Here is a 19,897-nt window from a genome sequence, read left to right as displayed (position 1 = left end):
TTGGGGGACAGAGTCTTTGTTGATCACTTTAGTCAGCACACAGTATTTTGATACCCCACTAATCTGGGTTATTTGTCATCGATTGGCTGGATCAGGTACCTCACAGGGAGAAGAAACTGATATTATAGATGTTGGTTCCCTTTGATTAGCATATGTAAATCTGAAAGTGCCCTGCAAGTCGTTCTCTGGGGAAGAAAGGCTCAGATTATTCTGTTTGAGGACGTAGAAGCCAGAGAAAGTGGCTGAAAGATTTGGAATCGTATTTTCTAATATTTGAACATTTTGCGTTTGGCTATCAACAACACATCTCCACAAATAACACAAGCCTGGGATAGTTATGCTGTGTGGTGGAGTTGCTAATGCTAACAGTTAGCCAGTTCTCTGCTGTTTCCTGGACGCTAAACCAACAGCAGCCTTCCCCGTCGTGAGTCAAGATGGGCGAGTCATTAACGTTAAGTGACAGTGCGACGTAGATCTGTCAGGCTTTTCTAATCCTACAGTTTCACCGTCTGTTCTCTATCAGAAGCTAATGCAGGAGATAGGTGTAGGAGACTATTTTCATGTTCAGCCTGCATGAAAATAAGAGCGACTGATTATTTTCTAAAATAATATTTGAGAAATGGTTGGTCAATGAGCCTGGTCTTTAAACATCAGTTAAAACAACTTATCAAGAAATACTGAAACTGACATATTTGAAGCCTGAAAGGTTTATTAATGTGTTCTAAAAAAACTACATTCAATAAAAGTGTTTAGAAACCGTTATGTGTTCCCCATAGCGATGACCTCCAATCAAGCATAGTGCTATAACTTTTGATTTCAAACATGAGAGCAAACTGCTGGGCAATATGGATATTTTATTCAAATGTACTTTTTCTGGTTCATAACATCATTCAGCAAAGTTTAACAGTGTGAAAATATAGGCTGTACATGGTAGCAAAATGTTTATGAATACATGAGAATATTAGAAATTTCAAAGCATCTTCGAAGTCAAGATGGAGACCATTACCTCAAAGTGTTAAGCGTTGAGTCAGGGTGCAACCTTTTGGCCATTTCAGAGACTGCAGTATGCCGCATCTGCAGCAAGTCTTCATCTATTTGGTCTTAAATCTCAGAAATTAATAACTAAATTAATTTTCAGCCTTTAGTCTAGTCCCATCAATCCATCCACTTATCCAGGGTTGGGTTGTGGGGGCAGTTGCCCAAACAAAGAGGGCCAGCTCTGACACTGGTCATATACTGGGACCTAACAGCCCGTACCAAGAGGTCTGGTATCCATACTCCAGAAGTACCCCCCCCCCCACACACACACACACACACATACATACACAGAGCCCCCCCAAGGGATGTGGTTGTACGCCTTTTCCAAATCCACAAAAACATGTAGATTGATTGGGCACACTCTGCAGGACCCCCCTGATGGTATAGAGCTGGTCCAGCGTTCCACGGCCAGGCCGAAAACCACATTGCTCCTCCTGAATCTAAGGTTCGACAATCCGACTCACCCTCCTCTCCAAAATCCCTGAACAGACTTCACCAGAGAGGCTCAGGAGTATGACCCCACCATATATGAAGGACAGTTCTCCTTTTCTAATAAGAGGTGAGACCACCACCTCAGTCTGCCAATCCAGTGGAACTTCCCACGTGATACTGCAGAGCCGCACCAACCAAAACAGCCCTACAACATCCAGAGCCTTGAGGAACTCCGGGCAGATCTTATCTGGGGCCTTGCCTCCGTGGAGCTTTATGACCACCTCAGTGACCTCAGCACCAGAGATTGGACAGCCCAACCCAAAGTCTCCAGACTCTGCTCCCTCATTGGAAGACATGACAGTGGGATTGAGGAGGTGTTTGAAGTACTCTGCCCAAAAGTCTTTATCTCTGTAGTCTTCCATCTCAACCAGTGTTCAGAACCTAATCACCAACTCGACTTTCAGCCTCTAGTTCAGCCCTCTAAGAAAAATCAGCATTTAAGTAGCTGCTGTTCTAATTGTTTAACGAACGTGCAGCTTCTCAGTGCATGCAGACACGCGTACGTGAGATAAGAATGTACCTTTCAGCGACAGAAATCTACTCACATAAAAACATACGTTACACCAAAAGTAAAAGTATAAATTCATTCACAGACATCAGTTAGATGTTTATTTTGCTTATAAAGGTACCAGGAACAAAGAAGAAAGGGTTCACTTGAAGGGAATAAATAAGGAAGTTGGTATATACAAAATATAACAAATACATTTACCATAAAGTTAAAAAATGCCGCACACGCTCACAGCGTGAGCCAAATGCTTTAGTGTCTAAGAGGAACATCGCAGCATCTCCAGTGTAGGATTGAGCTAAATGGTGCAACCATTAAACACCCATCAGTGTTGATGAAGGGAAACGAACCCAAAAAGAAAGCGGGTTTGATTTTTATCCGAATGTTCGGTTTTAAACATTTCTAAATGATCCAGCTGCAGGTGGAGGATCTCCACACAGTAGATTATCCTTTCGGAAGACCAACACAGCATACTTTTATTTCTGGTTCATTTTCAGAACAGTATCAAAATACATTTTGACATGATGGAAAAAAGTAGAAGAGATATTTTTCGTTGGCACAAAAAGTCGTACTCTCATCCTGAGTAGATCTTACAATTTAAGGAAGGTCGTCGGTCGTACGCTGGCAGCTCTTCCCTCGCGTGAGACTAGCTCGAAACAAGAGGCAGCTTCTCGTAAAAAATCACCGATAAACTGGATCCCAAAGAAAACTGAGTGAAAATAGATATCAGTGTTTATCAGCAGGACAATGCTTCCCACGAAGGGCCGAGGCTCCTCTGGTATTCGTAAGGGTCTCCTGCTTACTACAGCTGGAGATGTTAAAATAGAAGATGTGTCAGGTAGAAGTCATTTAAGAATGCCCAGCCTGGCTGTGACTCACCTCTCTGGTGCTGGTTTCACCCAGAAAGGTAAATATATCACAAAACAAAATCGGAAAACAAAAGTTTGTTTAGTTTTTTCACAATGTGCCTGGTCACAGGATTTCTCCAGGCTGGTACTGAGGCTCTACACAGGTGAAGTAATCCTCCAAAAAGCACTGCAGGTATTCAAAGGTGGGCCTCTCTTCAGGGTCCTTCCTCCAGCAGGTCAGCATCAGATCATGGAGTGATTCGGGACAATCTGCAGGACACGGCATCCTGTAACCTCGCTCCACCTGGTCCATCACCTCCCGGTTCACCATACCTGGGACAACGGAACAAATTAGCTACGTGGGTTTCTTTGATTTCAACGAGGCGTGAAAGGAAAAGCTCTACCTGGGTATGGCACTCTGCCTTTAGTGACCACTTCGGTCAGCAGGACACCAAACGACCACACGTCAGATTTTATGGTGAAGCAGCCAAAGAGTGCAGCTTCAGGAGCTGTCCACTTGATGGGAAACTTGGCGCCTGAAGGAACACAGTTTGATTAGCATGTTAGTTTAAAGTAAATTACCCACAGAAGACTGCTTTAGCTTTTAAACATTGATAATTGACTAATGGTAGTTCTTTACATTCATATAATAATGACAATAGTCAGTAAAATATAATTACATCATTCAGGGAAACAAAACTCATTTTGGTAACGCTTCCTTTTACAGTCTCCTAATTACTAAGTACTTACATAGTAATTACATAGTAAGTTACGTGTATTATTGTGTAATCAAAGTGTATAATTGTAACAAAGTGTAAGTATTGTGTAAAGCAGTATTTATTGGGAATGCTTAATAAGAATAAAAACCAGAACTGAACCTGTGTTACATGGTAATAACTGTTTAAGAACTCAGAAACAATAATACACTTTAACTTACTATGTAATTACCATGTAAGTACTTAGTAATTAAGGGACTGTAAAAGGAAGTGTTACCCTAATTTTAATGTATACCCACAGATAAACAGACCAGTTTGTAAATAGTGATAAGATTTGCTCTTTCTTCAGAATATAGAAGATCAGATTCGATAGATGAGGACTTAAATAGCTTTGTTAGAATAAGAGAAACTTAAGAAATCATTGAAAAACAGAAATCCCTTTGATTTAATTAAACCATGACTGGTTTTTAAATAAAAGATCCTTCGGGTGCTAGAATGAAACCTATTCTTATAATTTGAGTCGTTCTGCTGTAGAAGTATGTTGCAAAAATATGAAAGTAAACGGACAAAACTCAAAGACCAAGTTCACATGTTCACTCAACACATCTGCAGTGGTCTCTATAAACGAATGCCTTGTGAGTGCCTCTCTGTGGGGAAAAGCTCTAGTGCTCCTGTTCAGGAGGTAGAAGTTAGCCAGAGCAGAAGGTAACGGAACACGGTTGGATTTGGACTCCTGTTTCCTGATATCCAGACATCTTTCCTTTGGTTGGCTAAAGCCGGGCGTACACTGTGCGACTTTTTCACTTTTTTGAGCCGATTTTCCAGTCGTGCGAGAAGCCACGACATCGGGGCGAGTTTTGCGCCGAGCGGTCGTGTAGTGTACAGGGGGTTACGAGAGGCGATTAACACCACGTGACCAGCTGCCGATCAGCAGTCGTGAGGTCGCATGGACTTCTGGCGTGTTTAATAATTCGCTCGTCCCTCGTGAGGATATCGCACTGTTGAAGCGGCGCTGCGAGCAGCTGTGACCCAAAAAGTACCAGAACCGCTCACGGCGCATGCGTAATCCTGCATCAATGCTGCTCGCTCGCTATTTCCATAAAACACATGTTGTTCGTTTTTGTTCCTACACGTTTTTTTACTCACAAATATTGTCAAGAAAGCGTGTTTGTCGTGTTCATGTCAAATTAAACTGATCACAAAACACAGATTTACTTTCTTTATTTCGTTTTCCTCATCCAACCCCCATAAATCCCTGTGTGTCCTCCTGCAGCACTCCCGAAGGACAACAGGCAAAACAAGACAAAAAAGTCTGACGTGTTGAGTAAAAACTGCTATTTTTAGCATATTTTTAGGGCCGACGTGTTGCTACCAGACGTACAGTGTGAGCAGTCAGGTCGCATGCGAGAACTGGGTCGTGCAGTGTGAGCACATGACTCGTGAGATCTGCCCCGCGAGGAGGTCGTACAGTTTGAGCTGAAGCTGAGCGCTGCGAGTGAAAAAGTCGCCGGCTTAATGGCAACGTGACTCTACCACTGTCTCTGATTGTGCTGCAACACGGATGTTTGATCTCCACACAGTTCTGGAGGAGTTCTGCCGTGTGGCTAATGCTAACGGTTAGCTTCTAGCCGAGACGTTCTCTGCTCTCTGCTGGAGGGTTAACTAACAACAGCCTTCCCTGCCAAGAGCCAAGATGGGTGAGTCCATGAATACTAATTTTCAATGTGACGTACATCCGTCAGGCTTTTCTAATCCAAGCCTTTTCCTGTCCAGGGAAACAGGCGTGGAGGATTATTTTCATGTTCAGCAAAACTCGGAGAGCCCGATCATATATATATATATATATATATATTTATATATATATATATATATATATATATTTATATCTATATATATATATATCTATATATATATATATATATATATATATATATATATATATATATATATATTTTTTTTTTTTTGTTCATTTCAGGCACAACAAAATACATATATAAAACATAAAGTGCACAAAAACAATTAAAAAAAACAATTAAAAAATAACGAGTAATATTTCTGTGAACTTGGTCTTTGTTACCATGGATGTAATTTGGGGGGGGGGGAGGGGGGGGGGACAGGGGGGACATGCCCCCCCCCCCCCCACACACACACACACACACTTTTTCCAAAGTCAAGTTTTGACCCCTGCACTTTTTACCATCCAAAAACAATATTATGCTATATTAAATTGACACTCTAGTACCAAGCGGAAAACAACCGTTTGTGTTGAAGCCTGTTTCCCATTAGAGCATACTGTAAAGATCCCCCCCCCCCTCCCCTTGTGTCCCCCCCACTTCTAAAGTGAAAATTACGTCCATGTTTGTTACTCACAAATGACTTTCTGCCTTATCCTCTTTTGGCAGCTGGTGATGGTAACAGTCCTGAGCTCTGCTTTCTTACCTTGCCTGGCTGTGTATTCGTTGTCCTCAATAAGGCGAGCCAGACCAAAATCAGCAACTTTGCAGATCAGATTGTCTCCCACAAGAACGTTGGCTGCTCGAAGGTCTCTGTGTACAAAGTTCATCTTTTCCACATAAGCCATGCCTGAAGCAATCTGGAAAATTGAATTATGTATATTTTAACCAACCCACCAAACAAAGAGAAGGAGAAAAGCTTCATCTTGATTGTAAAAGTAAATGATTTGTGCTAACCTGTGAGGCCATGTCCACCAGCTGAGGGAGGCGGAGCATCTTACCATGTGGTGCTTTCACAAAATCCAGCAAGCTGCCTGTTGGCAGAGACACGTGTGCAGGTTAGAACGAGTCCTATGAAGCTTGTAAAACAAATACAACTTTTAAAATGATAACAGTTGTGTATTTTTTTATTTGAATTAACGATTGAACGAATCCTCCTGTGCAGATAATGAATCCACGCTGACCTTGGCTCATGTACTCTGTGACAATGTAGATAGGCTCCTCAGACACCACAGCGTACAGCATGACCAGTTTTTCATGTCTGAGTTTCTTCATGACCTGAGCTTCCTGTAGGAAGGCTTCGGGGGACATGGTGCCGGGCTTCAGCGTCTTGATGGCCACCGGCGTCGTGCCGTTCCACATTCCTGGAAAAAGATAATCCACCATGAGACAACATTGTTTTTCAATCAGAACCAATGCACAGAATTTACTCCATATTTCTAATCATCATCAAGAACAGCTGGTGTGTGCCTTTTTTTTTTACAGATACTGAGACAAATGACATGTGTAAATAAAAATCTCTATATGTGAACAGTGAAAAAAGCTCTGGATTCTTGAGGAATGTGAGGAAACAGATGTCTCACCCATCCAAACCTCTCCAAAGTAGCCCTGCCCAAGCTTGACGTTGAGCTCTAGAGAATCTCTGGAGATCTCCCAGGCGTCCTTGGCCAAGCCTTTGGTCTGAGGGTCCGGTATCGGACAGATGTCTGTTAGAACATGACACAGTCCGTCGGCCTGTCCTGGGGAGAGAAGAACAGTGCATTCTTCTCTGGATGCAGGAAAATGACTGCAGCAACTGTTAATTAGTTATCACAGATCAGTTATTTGGGAAATGCCTATGAATAAAGTCTGCATTAAAACTAATTATTTTCTCTGAAGAAAATACAGGTGGTGTTAATAAATGCCCGGTGCTATATTTAAATATTTTTAATATTTTAATGTTTCAAAGTGCACAAACTTCAACCCACTTGAGTTTTCATGTACAGATTAACAACAGCACCACTTTTAGACGTTAGTCACTGGAATCATTACATTTTAGACAGAGTAACTTAGAATTATACCAGAGTACTACCAAAGTAACTTCCCCCAAAGTGCTGATGATAACATAAGTGTGAATCTCTTGATTTGTAGCTTCAGCATAAACTCACTACGGTAGTGGGCCACCAGCTGCTGCAGGGTGTCAAACGGCGTGCGAGATGTGATGTAGAAGCCTCCGTTGTCCAGGTTCCTGATCTTGTAGTGTTTGACGTTCAGCCCTCTGGTGCTGTCGTGGTCCAACAGAGACAGACAGTAGGCACCTGGAAGGAGGAACAGGGAGGCATAAACATGGAAACAAAATATATAGATGTATATCTTCTTCTTCTTTTCCCAGTACTCGTTTCTCCAGCAGGGGGCGCTGTAAGTTATGTTTGTGATCAACTCCTGCATGCCTCAAGTTGGAAGAAGCTGATGTGGTCTGTGGCTTTATGATCCTCAGTTTTAGCTCCACACTGACCTAATTCTGTGTTTTCTCCCCTTTCTCCACTGCTACCTTTTATAAATCCATACCTCCCGCCACCCAGGTGGCTGGAGCCAACCAGAAGGGTCCATTCATTATTGCCCTTGGAAACGACTAGAATAGGGTTTATTGATGAAAAACTGTGAAGACCTAAAAACTTCATTTAATCTAAGTCAGCGAAGTTAAAATGTAGTTTTGGTTTGGTTTTAGACATGTTTTCCTAGTTTCAACACAAAACCGTTCTAGGTGTTTGATCAAAAATTCTGCTTCATATCTTTGTTTATCTTTGCATGACATCACATATGATTAAGTTGTTGATTGGGCCCCGTTCCACGTACTTCTCTTTGACGGAACACAGTGTTTATCCTCACAGTGAGGTCATATTTCAGCAAGATGGGTCAAAAACGTCACACACGCTGGAAGTTGTGGTTCCTGTGTTCATAACACAGAATGAGTGGCGCCACAAAGTTTGGGCAGGATTCCAGAGGGTTTGTGAGTCCACAGAGTCCATCCATCCATCCATCCATCCTCTTCAGCTCATCTTACCCAGCAACCTGGGCCAGCTCTTCCGGGTGAATCTCAAAGCTTTCCCTGGCCAGATGAGAGACATTTATGGGCCATTCCCATCTGTACCGGGTCGGCCCGGGCCGGGTAGCGTAGGTTGTTTACATATCTGGGTGGCCTGGTATTTTTCCGGGCCAACCAAGGCTCATTCTCAGCCCTCTTCTCGAGGGGGTCTGCTTCAGGCCGACCAGGGCCAACACACCCACTGCTGACAGCAAATCCACACCTTCCATTAGAGCAAGCCTCTGATTGGTGGGTAGAATCAGCCCACATGGGCTTAAGGCGAGGATGTGTGGAATCAACCGGGCCAGGCTGGGGCCGACTGGGGCTACCCGGCCCGGGCCGACCCGGTACAGATGGGAATGGCCCAAAAGTCCCTCCAGCGTGTCCTGGGTCTGCCTTTAGGTCTCCTCCTGGTTGGGCGTGCCTGGAAAACATCACCAGGGAGGCATCCTAACCAGATGGCAAAGCCACCTCAACTGGTTCCTCTCAATTTGGAGGAGCAGCGAATCTACTCCGCACCCCTCCCGGATGACCGAGCTCCTCACCCCATCTCTAAGGGAGAGCCCAGCCACTCTTCGGAGAAAACTCATTTTGGTCGCTTGTATCCGTGATCTCGTTCTTTTGATCACTACCCAGAGGGAAGGTGAGGGTAGGAATGTAGATCGCCAGCATCACTGCAGATGCAGCACCAATCCACCCATCAATCTCACGCTCCATTTTTCCCTCACTCGTGAACAAGACATCTCTACTTGTGGCAGGACCTCATCCCCGACCCGGAGAAAGCATCTTACCCTTTCCTGACTCAAGACCATGGTCTCGGATTTAGAGGAGCTGATTTTCATTCCAGCTGCTTCACACTCGGCTGGGAATCAGCTCCTTTAAATCAGAGTCCACAGAGTCCCTAAAGCGGGGGTCGGCAACCCGCGGCTCTGGAGCCGCATGCGGCTCTTCCATCCATCTGATGCGGCTCTCTGTGCTTGTAAAACAATGAATGGATATTTAAATAAAATGCTTTATATTTTACTGCATTAATTTTACATCTATATGCCAAATTCTAAATGTAAAGATTGTCTGCGTAAACCTGAACAGGTCCAACCCGGTCTTACTGTGAGACCGGGTTGACGGGTCACGCTTGTGCGTAATCATAGGCGCTTCCTGAGCTGACGAGGATGTGAGATTCTGGGATTCTCCTCAGACGGCTCCTGGATGTGTCGCCACATTGGAGACAGGAACAAGCACTATTCAGCCAAAGTTTCATAATCAGGGAACATTTTCTAAGTGACAAGTCTCGCTTCAGTCGGAGGAATCTTCCTGCATGCGCTCTTGTTCTGCGACGCGCTCCAAGCCCCTCTCCACATCTTCAGCTCGCTGTGCACCTTACGTACACGCTGACAGTGAGCTGCGCTGAGCAGTGTCCAGCTCAGATGTTCAGATGGGAATCTTTTCTTGAGCGATTTAGCTACATCTGCGATTTAATTGGAATAAAATGTCAGTGCGTCTGCATGTGTCGGGGTAATTCTTTCTATTCTTTCTCCGTCAAAATAAACGGCCAAACACGGGAACTGTCCGGTCAGCACAACACAAGCCCTGCTTTTAACTGTTCTGTTTTCTTGTGAAAATTGTTGCAAATAGATAAAATTAAACTTGATTAACACCAGAGCCAGGCGCACCGCGCCATTATCTCCGTCACTGTAAATGAGGGAAAAACAAAATGATCGGATCCTTTTCCGACCTTCCCCACCTACAAAGTTTAATTACAACAATCAAACGTGACAGAGCCTGGATTTGTATTCTGAACAGTCTAAACATGTTTTAAAAAGAAACGTATGACAAAAGTGGCACCTGCTCAGTAAAACCACCAACAGGGTGAAAAATATCAAAATATTGTAGGCAGAGACGGGCTACAACTTCTGGATCCACTTTATATATATCGTTTCATTGATTATCTTCTTATGAAAGATAACTTTGACGTACACGAGCGACCGGTACTGGCTGCTGTCACCTGTTGTGATTGGTTAAAGCAGCTCACTGCTGTCTGAGGGTAGGCCCCGCCCACAACGCATCGGCTGCTGTGGCTCCCAGTGTTTTCTTTACTGTGGGAAATGGGTTATAATGGCTCTTTGATGGGAACAGGTTGCCGACCCCTGCCCTAAAGGAAACGGGCAACGAAGGTTAAAGAGAAAAATCTAGCACGACTAGATTTGACGCAACAAAAATAGAAGTGGAGATAGGAATTTTTGTAAAATATTTAGAACATCTGAATGCTGAAGGAGGAGAAATGTCATTGTGTAAGGGGTTTTGAACTAGCTGACCGATCTCCAGAAAGAGACCCACAGATACCACATCCAGCCTTTCAATCACCTGATGAAGGCCACCGCAGGAGGATCACAGTGTGGAGCACAGCCAGCAGCAAGGTTCTCACTGTAAGACATTTCCTCTATCCTCTATTGTTTCTTTATAATGGGGCATGGCACAGAGTTCAAACTAAGCTTCATATCTGAACGTTTTATGAGTACACAAAACCTCCATGAGACTCTGCAAAGGCTCGTAGTGCACGCTGGTCCAAGGTGGTAACATTTCTAAACCAGTTGTTACCGTGGTAATCAACACGGCACGGTAAACATGTAGCTGGTTTCCGGATTCCTGAGCTTATTTACATTCTCAACTATTTCCTTGTGTTTTTGACTCACCCAGGTCTCCCTGCTCAAAAGCTAATTGAAGCCAGTATTTGTTTTACATTAACTCATTCACTGCCAATGACGACTAAAGTCGTCATTTGCATTTTTTTTTACTGTTTGAGCATCAGAACGAGCCCCCGCGCTGAGAGAACAAACATCTCAGCCCTGAAGCCGATCTTCATCTGCATACTTCACATGTCACATGATCAGGAAGCAACACATCCATGTGTTTGGAGATCGTTTTGGGCCGTTCCTGTAAAAAAAAGTGAGGCACGAACCGGAAAAGCGTCTGCCGATCACAATTCGACAACGGATTATGAAAGAACGGATAACGCTCAAAACACACTGATTCTTCCTGATGTAAGAGGTGAGTCTCCTCTTTGTTTTGGTTGTTTTGGCATCGACATCATGCTAGCGCGCAACGTTCTGTGACTCTTAAAAAAACAGTAAAAACGGTGAGAAACGCTGGCAGCGAAGGCCGTTAGTGATCAGGAAACGGCTGGCAGTGAATTAGTTAATTTGTGTATACTTCAACCTTATAGTTTTTAGAGGTTAAACCACATAGTCTTCACTCGACTGCTTAAAGTCTCCTTCCGGAGTATTTCTCTTATCCGATGGCACCATCTAGTGGCTGACAAGCATATCACACAGATAATTTCTCCTTTTTGTTTTTTTAAGATGGCGACTTCAGGTTTCTAGTTTATAAATCTGCTTCTGTAACCGACAAACAGCTCATAACACGTTGTTTTACAAATGTTATTCTCATGTCATGTTGTGTTTTCATATATTTATATTTTAAAGACTTTCTTGTTCGTGAAAAGTTCATCAACTCTGCATCAGCCGAGGTATTCCTTAAATCTGAAGCATCTGAGCGGTAGCCTAACGCTACTGGTTAGTCCTGGTCGGCGCTCAGTTTCCTATTGCACCGAGCTCTGCGGGGCAGGGGGCGTGTTTAGCAAAAAAATGAAATAAAACAAAATGATGTATTACTTAGAATACATCACAGGACATGATGAGATAATCACTTTCATGGATTTCTGAAAAATCATACATACTTTCTGAAAGGGGAAAACTCCAGAAAGATACTTTAATGCCTAAATAATCTTTTTACCATAACGTGTTGATATAATAAACTTGACGATTCCGATGCGAATCAGAAAACGTGACAAACAAAACCAAGCTAATAACAGAAACTACACCAAAGTCAAGCCACACATATAATTATGGTTCGGTATCTACTTGAACCATTTGTTGCAACAGTATGAAAGCAACACTGAACCTTATGGTCCGATCACAGTGTTTCTATTAGGATCAGGTCTGGACTGCATGATGCAGAACATTGATTCTTTTGTTTTTCAGCCTTTCCGATGTGGATCTGCTGCTGTGTTTGGATCATGGTTCTGTTTTAAGACTCAGGCCCTGTCCACACGTAGCCGGGGATCTGCCAAAACATAGATATTTTTCTACGTTTTGGCCTGTCATCCACACGAAAACGGAGTTTTTTAAAAACTCCGGCCAAAGTGAAGATCTGCGTTTTCTCCGTTTTGGGTGTCTGCGTGTGGACAGACAAAACCGGAGTTTTAAGGTCCGCAATGTCTCTTTCCGCGATAAAAAATGCTGACATCACGTGTGCGACCTGTGTTTACACTAGCCGACATCATGGAAGCCCTCAGAGCTGCGCTCTGTCACTACCCGATCCATCAATTGTCCAAGCGCTTTCTGCTTGTTTGTTGTTGCAAGCGGAATTACTGCTCCTTGCGGAAGACCACAGACGAAGGACGAGGTTAAGAACGGGGGAAGTACTGCCGCCTACAGGTCTGGCATGTCCTTAACAACGTATTTATCCGGGTACGTGTGGACAGTTTTTTTTTTTAAACGCGGTGGTGTGGATGCATGTTTTTGGAGGGGCGTTCATTCGTTTAAAAAAAACCCGGCTTCGTGTGGACTAGGCCTCAGTCGGACTCTAGAACACTTTAGTCTATAGAAACAGGGCCGGCCCCATGGGCTCCAACATCAGCCACAAAGGATAAGCATCAGGCTTCAATGATCAGACGCAGCTGAGGAATTACAACCAGCTACAGCCTATATCTATAACAACGTATCTCTCACTAGTGGTATTATTTAAATGCACTACCAGTATTACACCAATCTCAACCTCCCACTATAATGTTCATAACACACTTATAAAGTTTTATTTTTTGTTCTTTAAATCAGCTACTACTCTTTTTATTTCAGTCTATTAGCAAGTAGAGACATAGACTAATTTGTGATTGCACAATGTTTTAACTCTGGTACTGTCTCCATCAGCCGTTGTACTGATTTCTTCTTATGAGGTCTATTCACCTGCCATTGTTTCTGCAATAATGAATAGTCACGGATCAACAATTTAGTATTCTAGTCATGCTTTAAAGACATGGTTCACTGAAAAAACATTTTTTAATAATTATTTCTGATTAAAATGGATCACTCTGAGTTTTTATGCAGATTGAACATGAAAATAGTCTCCTACACCTATCTCCTGCATTAGCTTCTGATAGAAAATAGATGGTGAAACTTTAGGATTTGAAAATCCTGACAGATCTACGTCAAACTATCACTTAACATTCATGGACTCACCCATTTTGACTCACGATTTTTATTTGACGTTACTTGTGGAGATAAAAAACACAATGCTGCAGAACAAACGGACTGTTTGAATTATAATTATAATTATAGAAATTAAAGATTCTTAAACGATCCCAACTCTCTCTTTTCTTGTCTCTAAGTCAATACAAAGTGTTTGAATAAAACTCCCTGAAGTAAAAACAACCTCTTCTGATTATAAGGGCCCAGTTCATAGATTAATCTCTGGACATAATAAAAGTGTAAAGAATATACCAACTATATTACTCTACATTTAATGTATCAAGCACTGCCAATCAGAGATGTTTAAATATCAGGAAATAAGACTCCAAATCCTGTCATCTGAAGCTCAGCTCTTATCTGACAATCTTCTAGATCCTGAAGCAGGCGCACCAGGGCTTTTTGTACAGAGTACGACGTACCAGAGATCACTACAAATGTATTTATTAAATGAGTGAACCACACCTTTGATTTTCTTACTAGGTAGTGTGTGTCCAGATTCAGGCTCAAACGAGTTGTCCTTTGATAGCTTTTGTGTTGAAAGAGTGTGTGCTTCCTGCGCATCGATGCAAGCACAGGAAGCGTCTCATCAAAGATGGCAAATGTAAAAATTTCAGTTGACATTTCAAATTCTGGGGTTTTGTAAATAAAGGAAACCTAGTTATAAACATCTACACCCTACCTATAGTTACATCCACATGGTTGTGGTGTGTTTAGACAAGACAGCTCATCTTGAGGGGCGACGGTGGACACAGGAGTTAAGTGCTCGCCCCGTAATCGGAAGGTTGCAGGTTCGAGTCCCGCTCAGTCTGTCGCTGTCGTTGTGTCCTTGGGCAAGACACTTAACCCACGTTGCCTGCTGGTGGTGGTCGGAGGGACCAGTGGCGCCAGTGCTCGGCAGCCTCGCCTCTGTCAGTGCGCCCCAGGGCAGCTGTGGCTACATTGTAGCTCATCCCCACCAGTGTGTGAATGTGTGTGTGAATGGATGAATGACTGATTGTGTTGTAAAGCGCCTTGGGGGGTTCTAGGACTCTAGAAGGCGCTATATCAAATACAGGCCATTTACCATTTTACCATAAAGGTGGAGGTGTGACATACCAGAGGATGCCTTGGGTTCTCCATTGCCGTAACGAAGTTCCTTAACAATTTGACCTTTGGCTTTTCCTAACTCCTTTTATTAAATCTTCTAATAAATTCATCCAGCACTGGCTCTGTTGCATCGATTTAGCCTTGTTATTGTTGTTATAATAATAAAAAAAATAAATTAATAATAATAATAATGTGTCCTGAAACATAAAACCTAAACAGACAACCATTGCAAATGATTTAATAATTGCAAAGCTCTGTTCTAGCATGTAGTTGAGTTAATCAGTGAGACTGCTATAAAAAAGTACTCAAACAGGACCAAACACCTCACAACAGATTCTAGTTTAGTTCAGTACTCCTTTCTATCTGAGATCACATCGAATCGTTTAGCAAACCAACCTAAATGTCAGAATGAATGAAGGGCTGACACACAAACCTTTGGTGGACTCGCTGTCTCTCACCAGAAAAGTCCCCCTCTTGTTCCTCACATCCAGCAGCAGCCTTTCAGACAGACGGCGTGAGATCTTGCTGAAGTACCAACTGAGTGTTCGGAGTCAAAAAACAATCAACAAAACAATAGAACACAGGGGTAGAAATGAGTGAAAGGGTAGAGATGTATGTGGTCCAACAGAGCCAAAATGGCTCCAAAGCTTGGCCCAGAAGTTCCCCACAGATAATGTTTGGAAACAGATTATTTCGTTCTGATTTGACCTGACTGCAAACACTATTTTCAAAGTTGACATGATTGTGCTCATCTTCTGAGAGTCAACGATAACAGCACATACTGTATAGACTCTCAGCGTACTGGGGGTACTTTAAGCAGAGAGGCAGAGCACTGATTGTTGATCTGCTCCAGGTAGCTGTGTCCTGCACACGGCCACGGTAACAATCTCAAAGTGGGGCCACCCAAAAAAATCGAATTAACATGCAATTGATCATGTCCGCTCATATTCTCTGGTGCTTTCTGTCTTTTATTTGTGTCTGACGCGCTCTGCCTTAGCGGAGCTCATCACTCATGTGCCAGTGACTGCACCTCACTAGCGCGACTGCGCCAAGTGCACGCCGCTTTTGTTGCAGTCAGTGGATCCCTTTGATCTGCTTAGATAAAAAGTAACTGATGAGGTGAAAAAGAAGGAAGCCAGGCAGCAGTTTTTCTGGAGGACTGAAAAGAGATGCACGAAGATCAGAAACAGAAAGGACAGGAAAAAAGTCAAATAAAAAAACAAGATAACAAAACAAAGTGCTTGAAAAGGGAAAATTAGGTAGCTATATCCCACTACAACTGTTTAACTTTATGAAGCATTTATCATTTATACAATTGATATAATTCAGATCACCTTCAAAGCTCAGTCCCACACTCTGGGCCGTTTCAAGGCCTTTTGTGGGCCAAGTCAAAATAGACCCCTTATTAACCTCTTCTATGGGTTTTCATTTAGATTTATCCTCAATGTTTGGAATTATTAGGACAAAGAAACGTTAAACCCAAAACAATTTTGACATTTATGGCTGAAAATATGTAAAAACAGGCAAAATAAACAAAAGAGTAATAAGATGGACGACAGGGCTAACTGATTAACATGATGGAGGGAACCTGATGTCCTTACACGAGAGCCTAAAGCCTCAGGAGGCTGAAGGTAAAGAGCTAATTTCTATTAACTAATCAAACCACAAGCATGTCAAGCTATTTGTCAGCCAGCTGTATGCTTCTTGTAAAGTATTAATCATCTGTTTTACAGCTAGAAGCAAATGGAATATGCTCCAAAATGTTGAACTGCTCGTCTAAAAACTGATTTCAGGTTAATAAAAAAAACAAAAACGACTAAACAGGAAAGGTTTTAGAGTAAAAAATGAGTTTGTGAAACAGATAAAAATCGACAGAGCAAGAAGAAACTAAATGAAAGGTTTTACTCTTCTGCCTGGATGGAGTCGACTGGAGCCACATAATTGCAGGGGATGTAACCGCTTTCTCCGGTGGTCAGGGAGCGCGCCAGCCACCAATCCCCCTCCCTGCACAGAAGAAATGATAGCACAGCCTTACTGAGGCTCATCACACATTCAAAACACAAAAATGATTTTTTCACCAACATGGGAATCAAGGGACTGTTTATTTTTCTTTTTTTTTTTATTGACCCTTTGCACGTGACATCACGCTGTTCTCAGATACACCTCCTACGCCACGACGGGCTCCAAAGAAGCTAATTTCATGCATTAAAACTCCTGTGAAGCTATTCTAAAGCAAGACAGTTTGTAGCTTTACATGGCTTTTATTTGGTTGATTTCACTGTAAAATGGTAATAGCTTGCTGCACGGTTGGCTGCACTAACACACAAGGGCAACTTTTGTCACATAACTTTGATGGAGATCCAAGACGGTGTTGGACAGCAAACCTTTAACGTTTTCGTGACTCTGCAGCAAACAGAGTAAAATTAATGTTCACTTATTTCATGAGAAAGACGGGGACTGTGTTTATGTTATTCATTAATAATTTCAAGATAGCGAACACGCATTTCTGTCCATTTTAGTGAATTGCTGTAATATTATTCAAATGCAGGACTATGTAGTTATCTATCAGCACAAACGAGCTTCATCATTATGAGATATCCCGTACCTCGTTGTGAGAGCAGCACCTGGTACTGGTGGCCCAGCCAGCGGCAAGAAATCTGCTCAGGATGGAGACTTTTTTTAGGTTTTTAAATCATCTGCAGTGAAAGTTTAAATGTTGTTTATCACTTATAAATGGTGCGGGGTGAATTCTGACAATGTCGGCAACTTGATCAAATTTGTGAAACGAGTCAGCAGGGAGAATGTAAGAATTGGTTCGTGACAGTTTTTGTAGATATTGCTCTCTGTGAGACTCAACTAGGTGAACTGGATATGAACTTGCAGGCCTAACTGGCAAAAGCAACAATTTCAGTCACCACTTTTGCCCTCACTTCAATACTCTCGTAACTCACTGTTGACGTTCACCACGATGGACCCACCTGATCAGGTGACGTAGGTGCAAAGGGACAACTGGCTGTGAAAGCTCTTGGATCCTGGAGCAGCTTTATGAATATAAGCCTATGTTACTCTAAAGCAAGAAGAAAAACTATTTTCTGATTTTCAAACGTGTGGGTGGAACTACACTTCTACACAGTCTATATTTTATTAGGAAGGAGGCTGCTGGAGCTTTGCAGGACTACATTTATTAGGAGTTTACAAAAGAAATGAGGAATTGCACTCGTTGCCTCTACAAGACCTGTGAAGATATTAGCGCTACAAAGCATAGCATCCACTCTTCATCACTACAATGGCTCACACAGCAGATTTAATACAAAACACAACACATTCAAAAACAAGAGTAGGAAATCTCCACCAACCTGCAGCTCACCCTCCTCCTATAAAAATGGGTTTGGGATGCAGAATTGAAAAAAGAGGTAAGAAAGGGAATAGGTGTGTGTGTGTGTGTGTGTGTGGTGGGGGTGGGGGGTGGGTTAAAAACACAAAGAGCAAAGTAAGAGCAGAAAATAAAGCCAGTATCTCACTGAGTTGCAAAATGTGATAACAAATTGCAAAAGGGCATCACTAGGAAGCTTCCAGCATGACTTGACATTTACAAGGGTTGTCAGTTTCTGCTTAGAAGAAATAACAAATCAAGACACTTCAAGGTAAAACATTTGTATGACATCTGCAGAAAAGCAGCAGAAATGTGAACGTCCTAGGGAGGGAAGGACGGACAGCACAGGAGCGAACGTATGCACAGCAATTACATTTGTTATATATATATATATATATATATATATATATATATATATATATATATATATATAACAACTATTATGATATATATATATATATATAGTAATAGTTGTTATATATATATAACAGCTATTATGATATATATATATCATAATAGCTGTTATATATATATATATATATATATATATATATATATATATATATATATATATATATAAATAACAACTATTACTATATATATATATCATAATAGTTGTTATATATATATATATATATATATATATATATATATATATATATATATAACAACTATTATGATATATATATATATATATATATATATATATATATATATATATAACAACTATTATGATATATATATATATATATATATATATATATATATATATATATATATATATATATAACAACTATTATGATATATATATATATATATATATATATATATATATATCGTAATAGTTGTTATATATATATATATATATATATATATATCATAATAGTTGTTATATATATATATATATATATATCATAATAGTTGTTATATATATATATATAGATAGATAGATATAGATATATATAGATATAGCTATAGATAGATAGATAGATAGATAGATAGATAGATAGATAGATAGATAGATAGATAGATAGATATCATAATAGTCGTTTGAGAGCAATAATCTAGCCTTACAGGTGAAGCTTTACGGCGTCTGCTATAACAATCCCCCTGATATAGAAACTTTATTAGAACTGCATTTGGTTTCCTTTTAATTTCCAATAGATATGAACACATTTGTAATAGTTACACCAGCGGGAAAGGCACACAGAAAGATCAATGTTTTGATAACAGAGGCATTGTGCAAATCCCATTTAGCTGAGATCAAATAGGCCCAGCAGAAATCTGCCACTAGTCTGACACATAAGGCATGCTTCCATTACCAGAACTCCGGGGTAGTTCCTGGAATGGGGAACTTGACCAGGACATAGGATGTCCCAGTCCTCTCAGCTGTTGTGTCTCCATTCAAATGCAGCCCTTTCAGAACTTGCACAGACGTCAGCGTATCACAACCGCTTTGGCAGAGAGTGATGTCACTGATCAGCCCCAAAAAGCACCCAAAGTAACATTGAGTATGTTTACATGCAGCCAGTATCCGGGTTATGATCGGGTTAAGGTCGGCATTCGGGTTTCTGAGTTGATCAGAATAACCCGTTTACAAGCACGAGTTACCCCTAACTTGCATAACCCGATTTAAATGCGGACGTTGGGGCAGCGTCAGGACGTGTGGACTACGTCCAGACGCAATATGCGTCATTTCCGGTTCTTCTCGTTCCGGTATCCGTGAAAACAACAACATG

At 41.6% G+C, this 19,897-nt stretch overlaps 1 protein-coding gene across 2 annotated transcripts in view; it reads right to left on the bottom strand.

Moving 5' to 3' along the window:
- Window positions 1-2,813: 2,813 nt before the first annotated feature.
- Window positions 2,814-19,897, bottom strand: part of src (v-src avian sarcoma (Schmidt-Ruppin A-2) viral oncogene homolog) — a 51,516-nt gene continuing 34,432 nt past the window's right edge. Inside the window, exons 4-13 of one of the 2 annotated variants that reach the window (XM_054745682.2) lie at window positions 18,142-18,159; window positions 16,691-16,789; window positions 15,219-15,322; window positions 7,480-7,629; window positions 6,916-7,071; window positions 6,517-6,696; window positions 6,290-6,366; window positions 6,039-6,192; window positions 3,288-3,419; window positions 2,814-3,216 (exon numbers count right to left, since the gene is read on the bottom strand). In XM_054745682.2, the coding sequence (XP_054601657.1) occupies window positions 3,008-3,216; window positions 3,288-3,419; window positions 6,039-6,192; window positions 6,290-6,366; window positions 6,517-6,696; window positions 6,916-7,071; window positions 7,480-7,629; window positions 15,219-15,322; window positions 16,691-16,789; window positions 18,142-18,159 (1,279 nt within the window). In that variant the 3' untranslated portion in view covers window positions 2,814-3,007. The remainder of the gene's footprint in view (window positions 3,217-3,287; window positions 3,420-6,038; window positions 6,193-6,289; window positions 6,367-6,516; window positions 6,697-6,915; window positions 7,072-7,479; window positions 7,630-15,218; window positions 15,323-16,690; window positions 16,790-18,141; window positions 18,160-19,897) is intronic. The other variant, XM_015967172.3, reaches the window with a different exon arrangement.

The sequence above is a fragment of the Nothobranchius furzeri genome, chromosome 15 (assembly GCF_043380555.1).
Source record: "Nothobranchius furzeri strain GRZ-AD chromosome 15, NfurGRZ-RIMD1, whole genome shotgun sequence".
Classification (NCBI taxonomy): Eukaryota; Metazoa; Chordata; class Actinopteri; order Cyprinodontiformes; family Nothobranchiidae; genus Nothobranchius; species Nothobranchius furzeri.
This window is presented reverse-complemented; position numbering and strand designations above follow the sequence as displayed.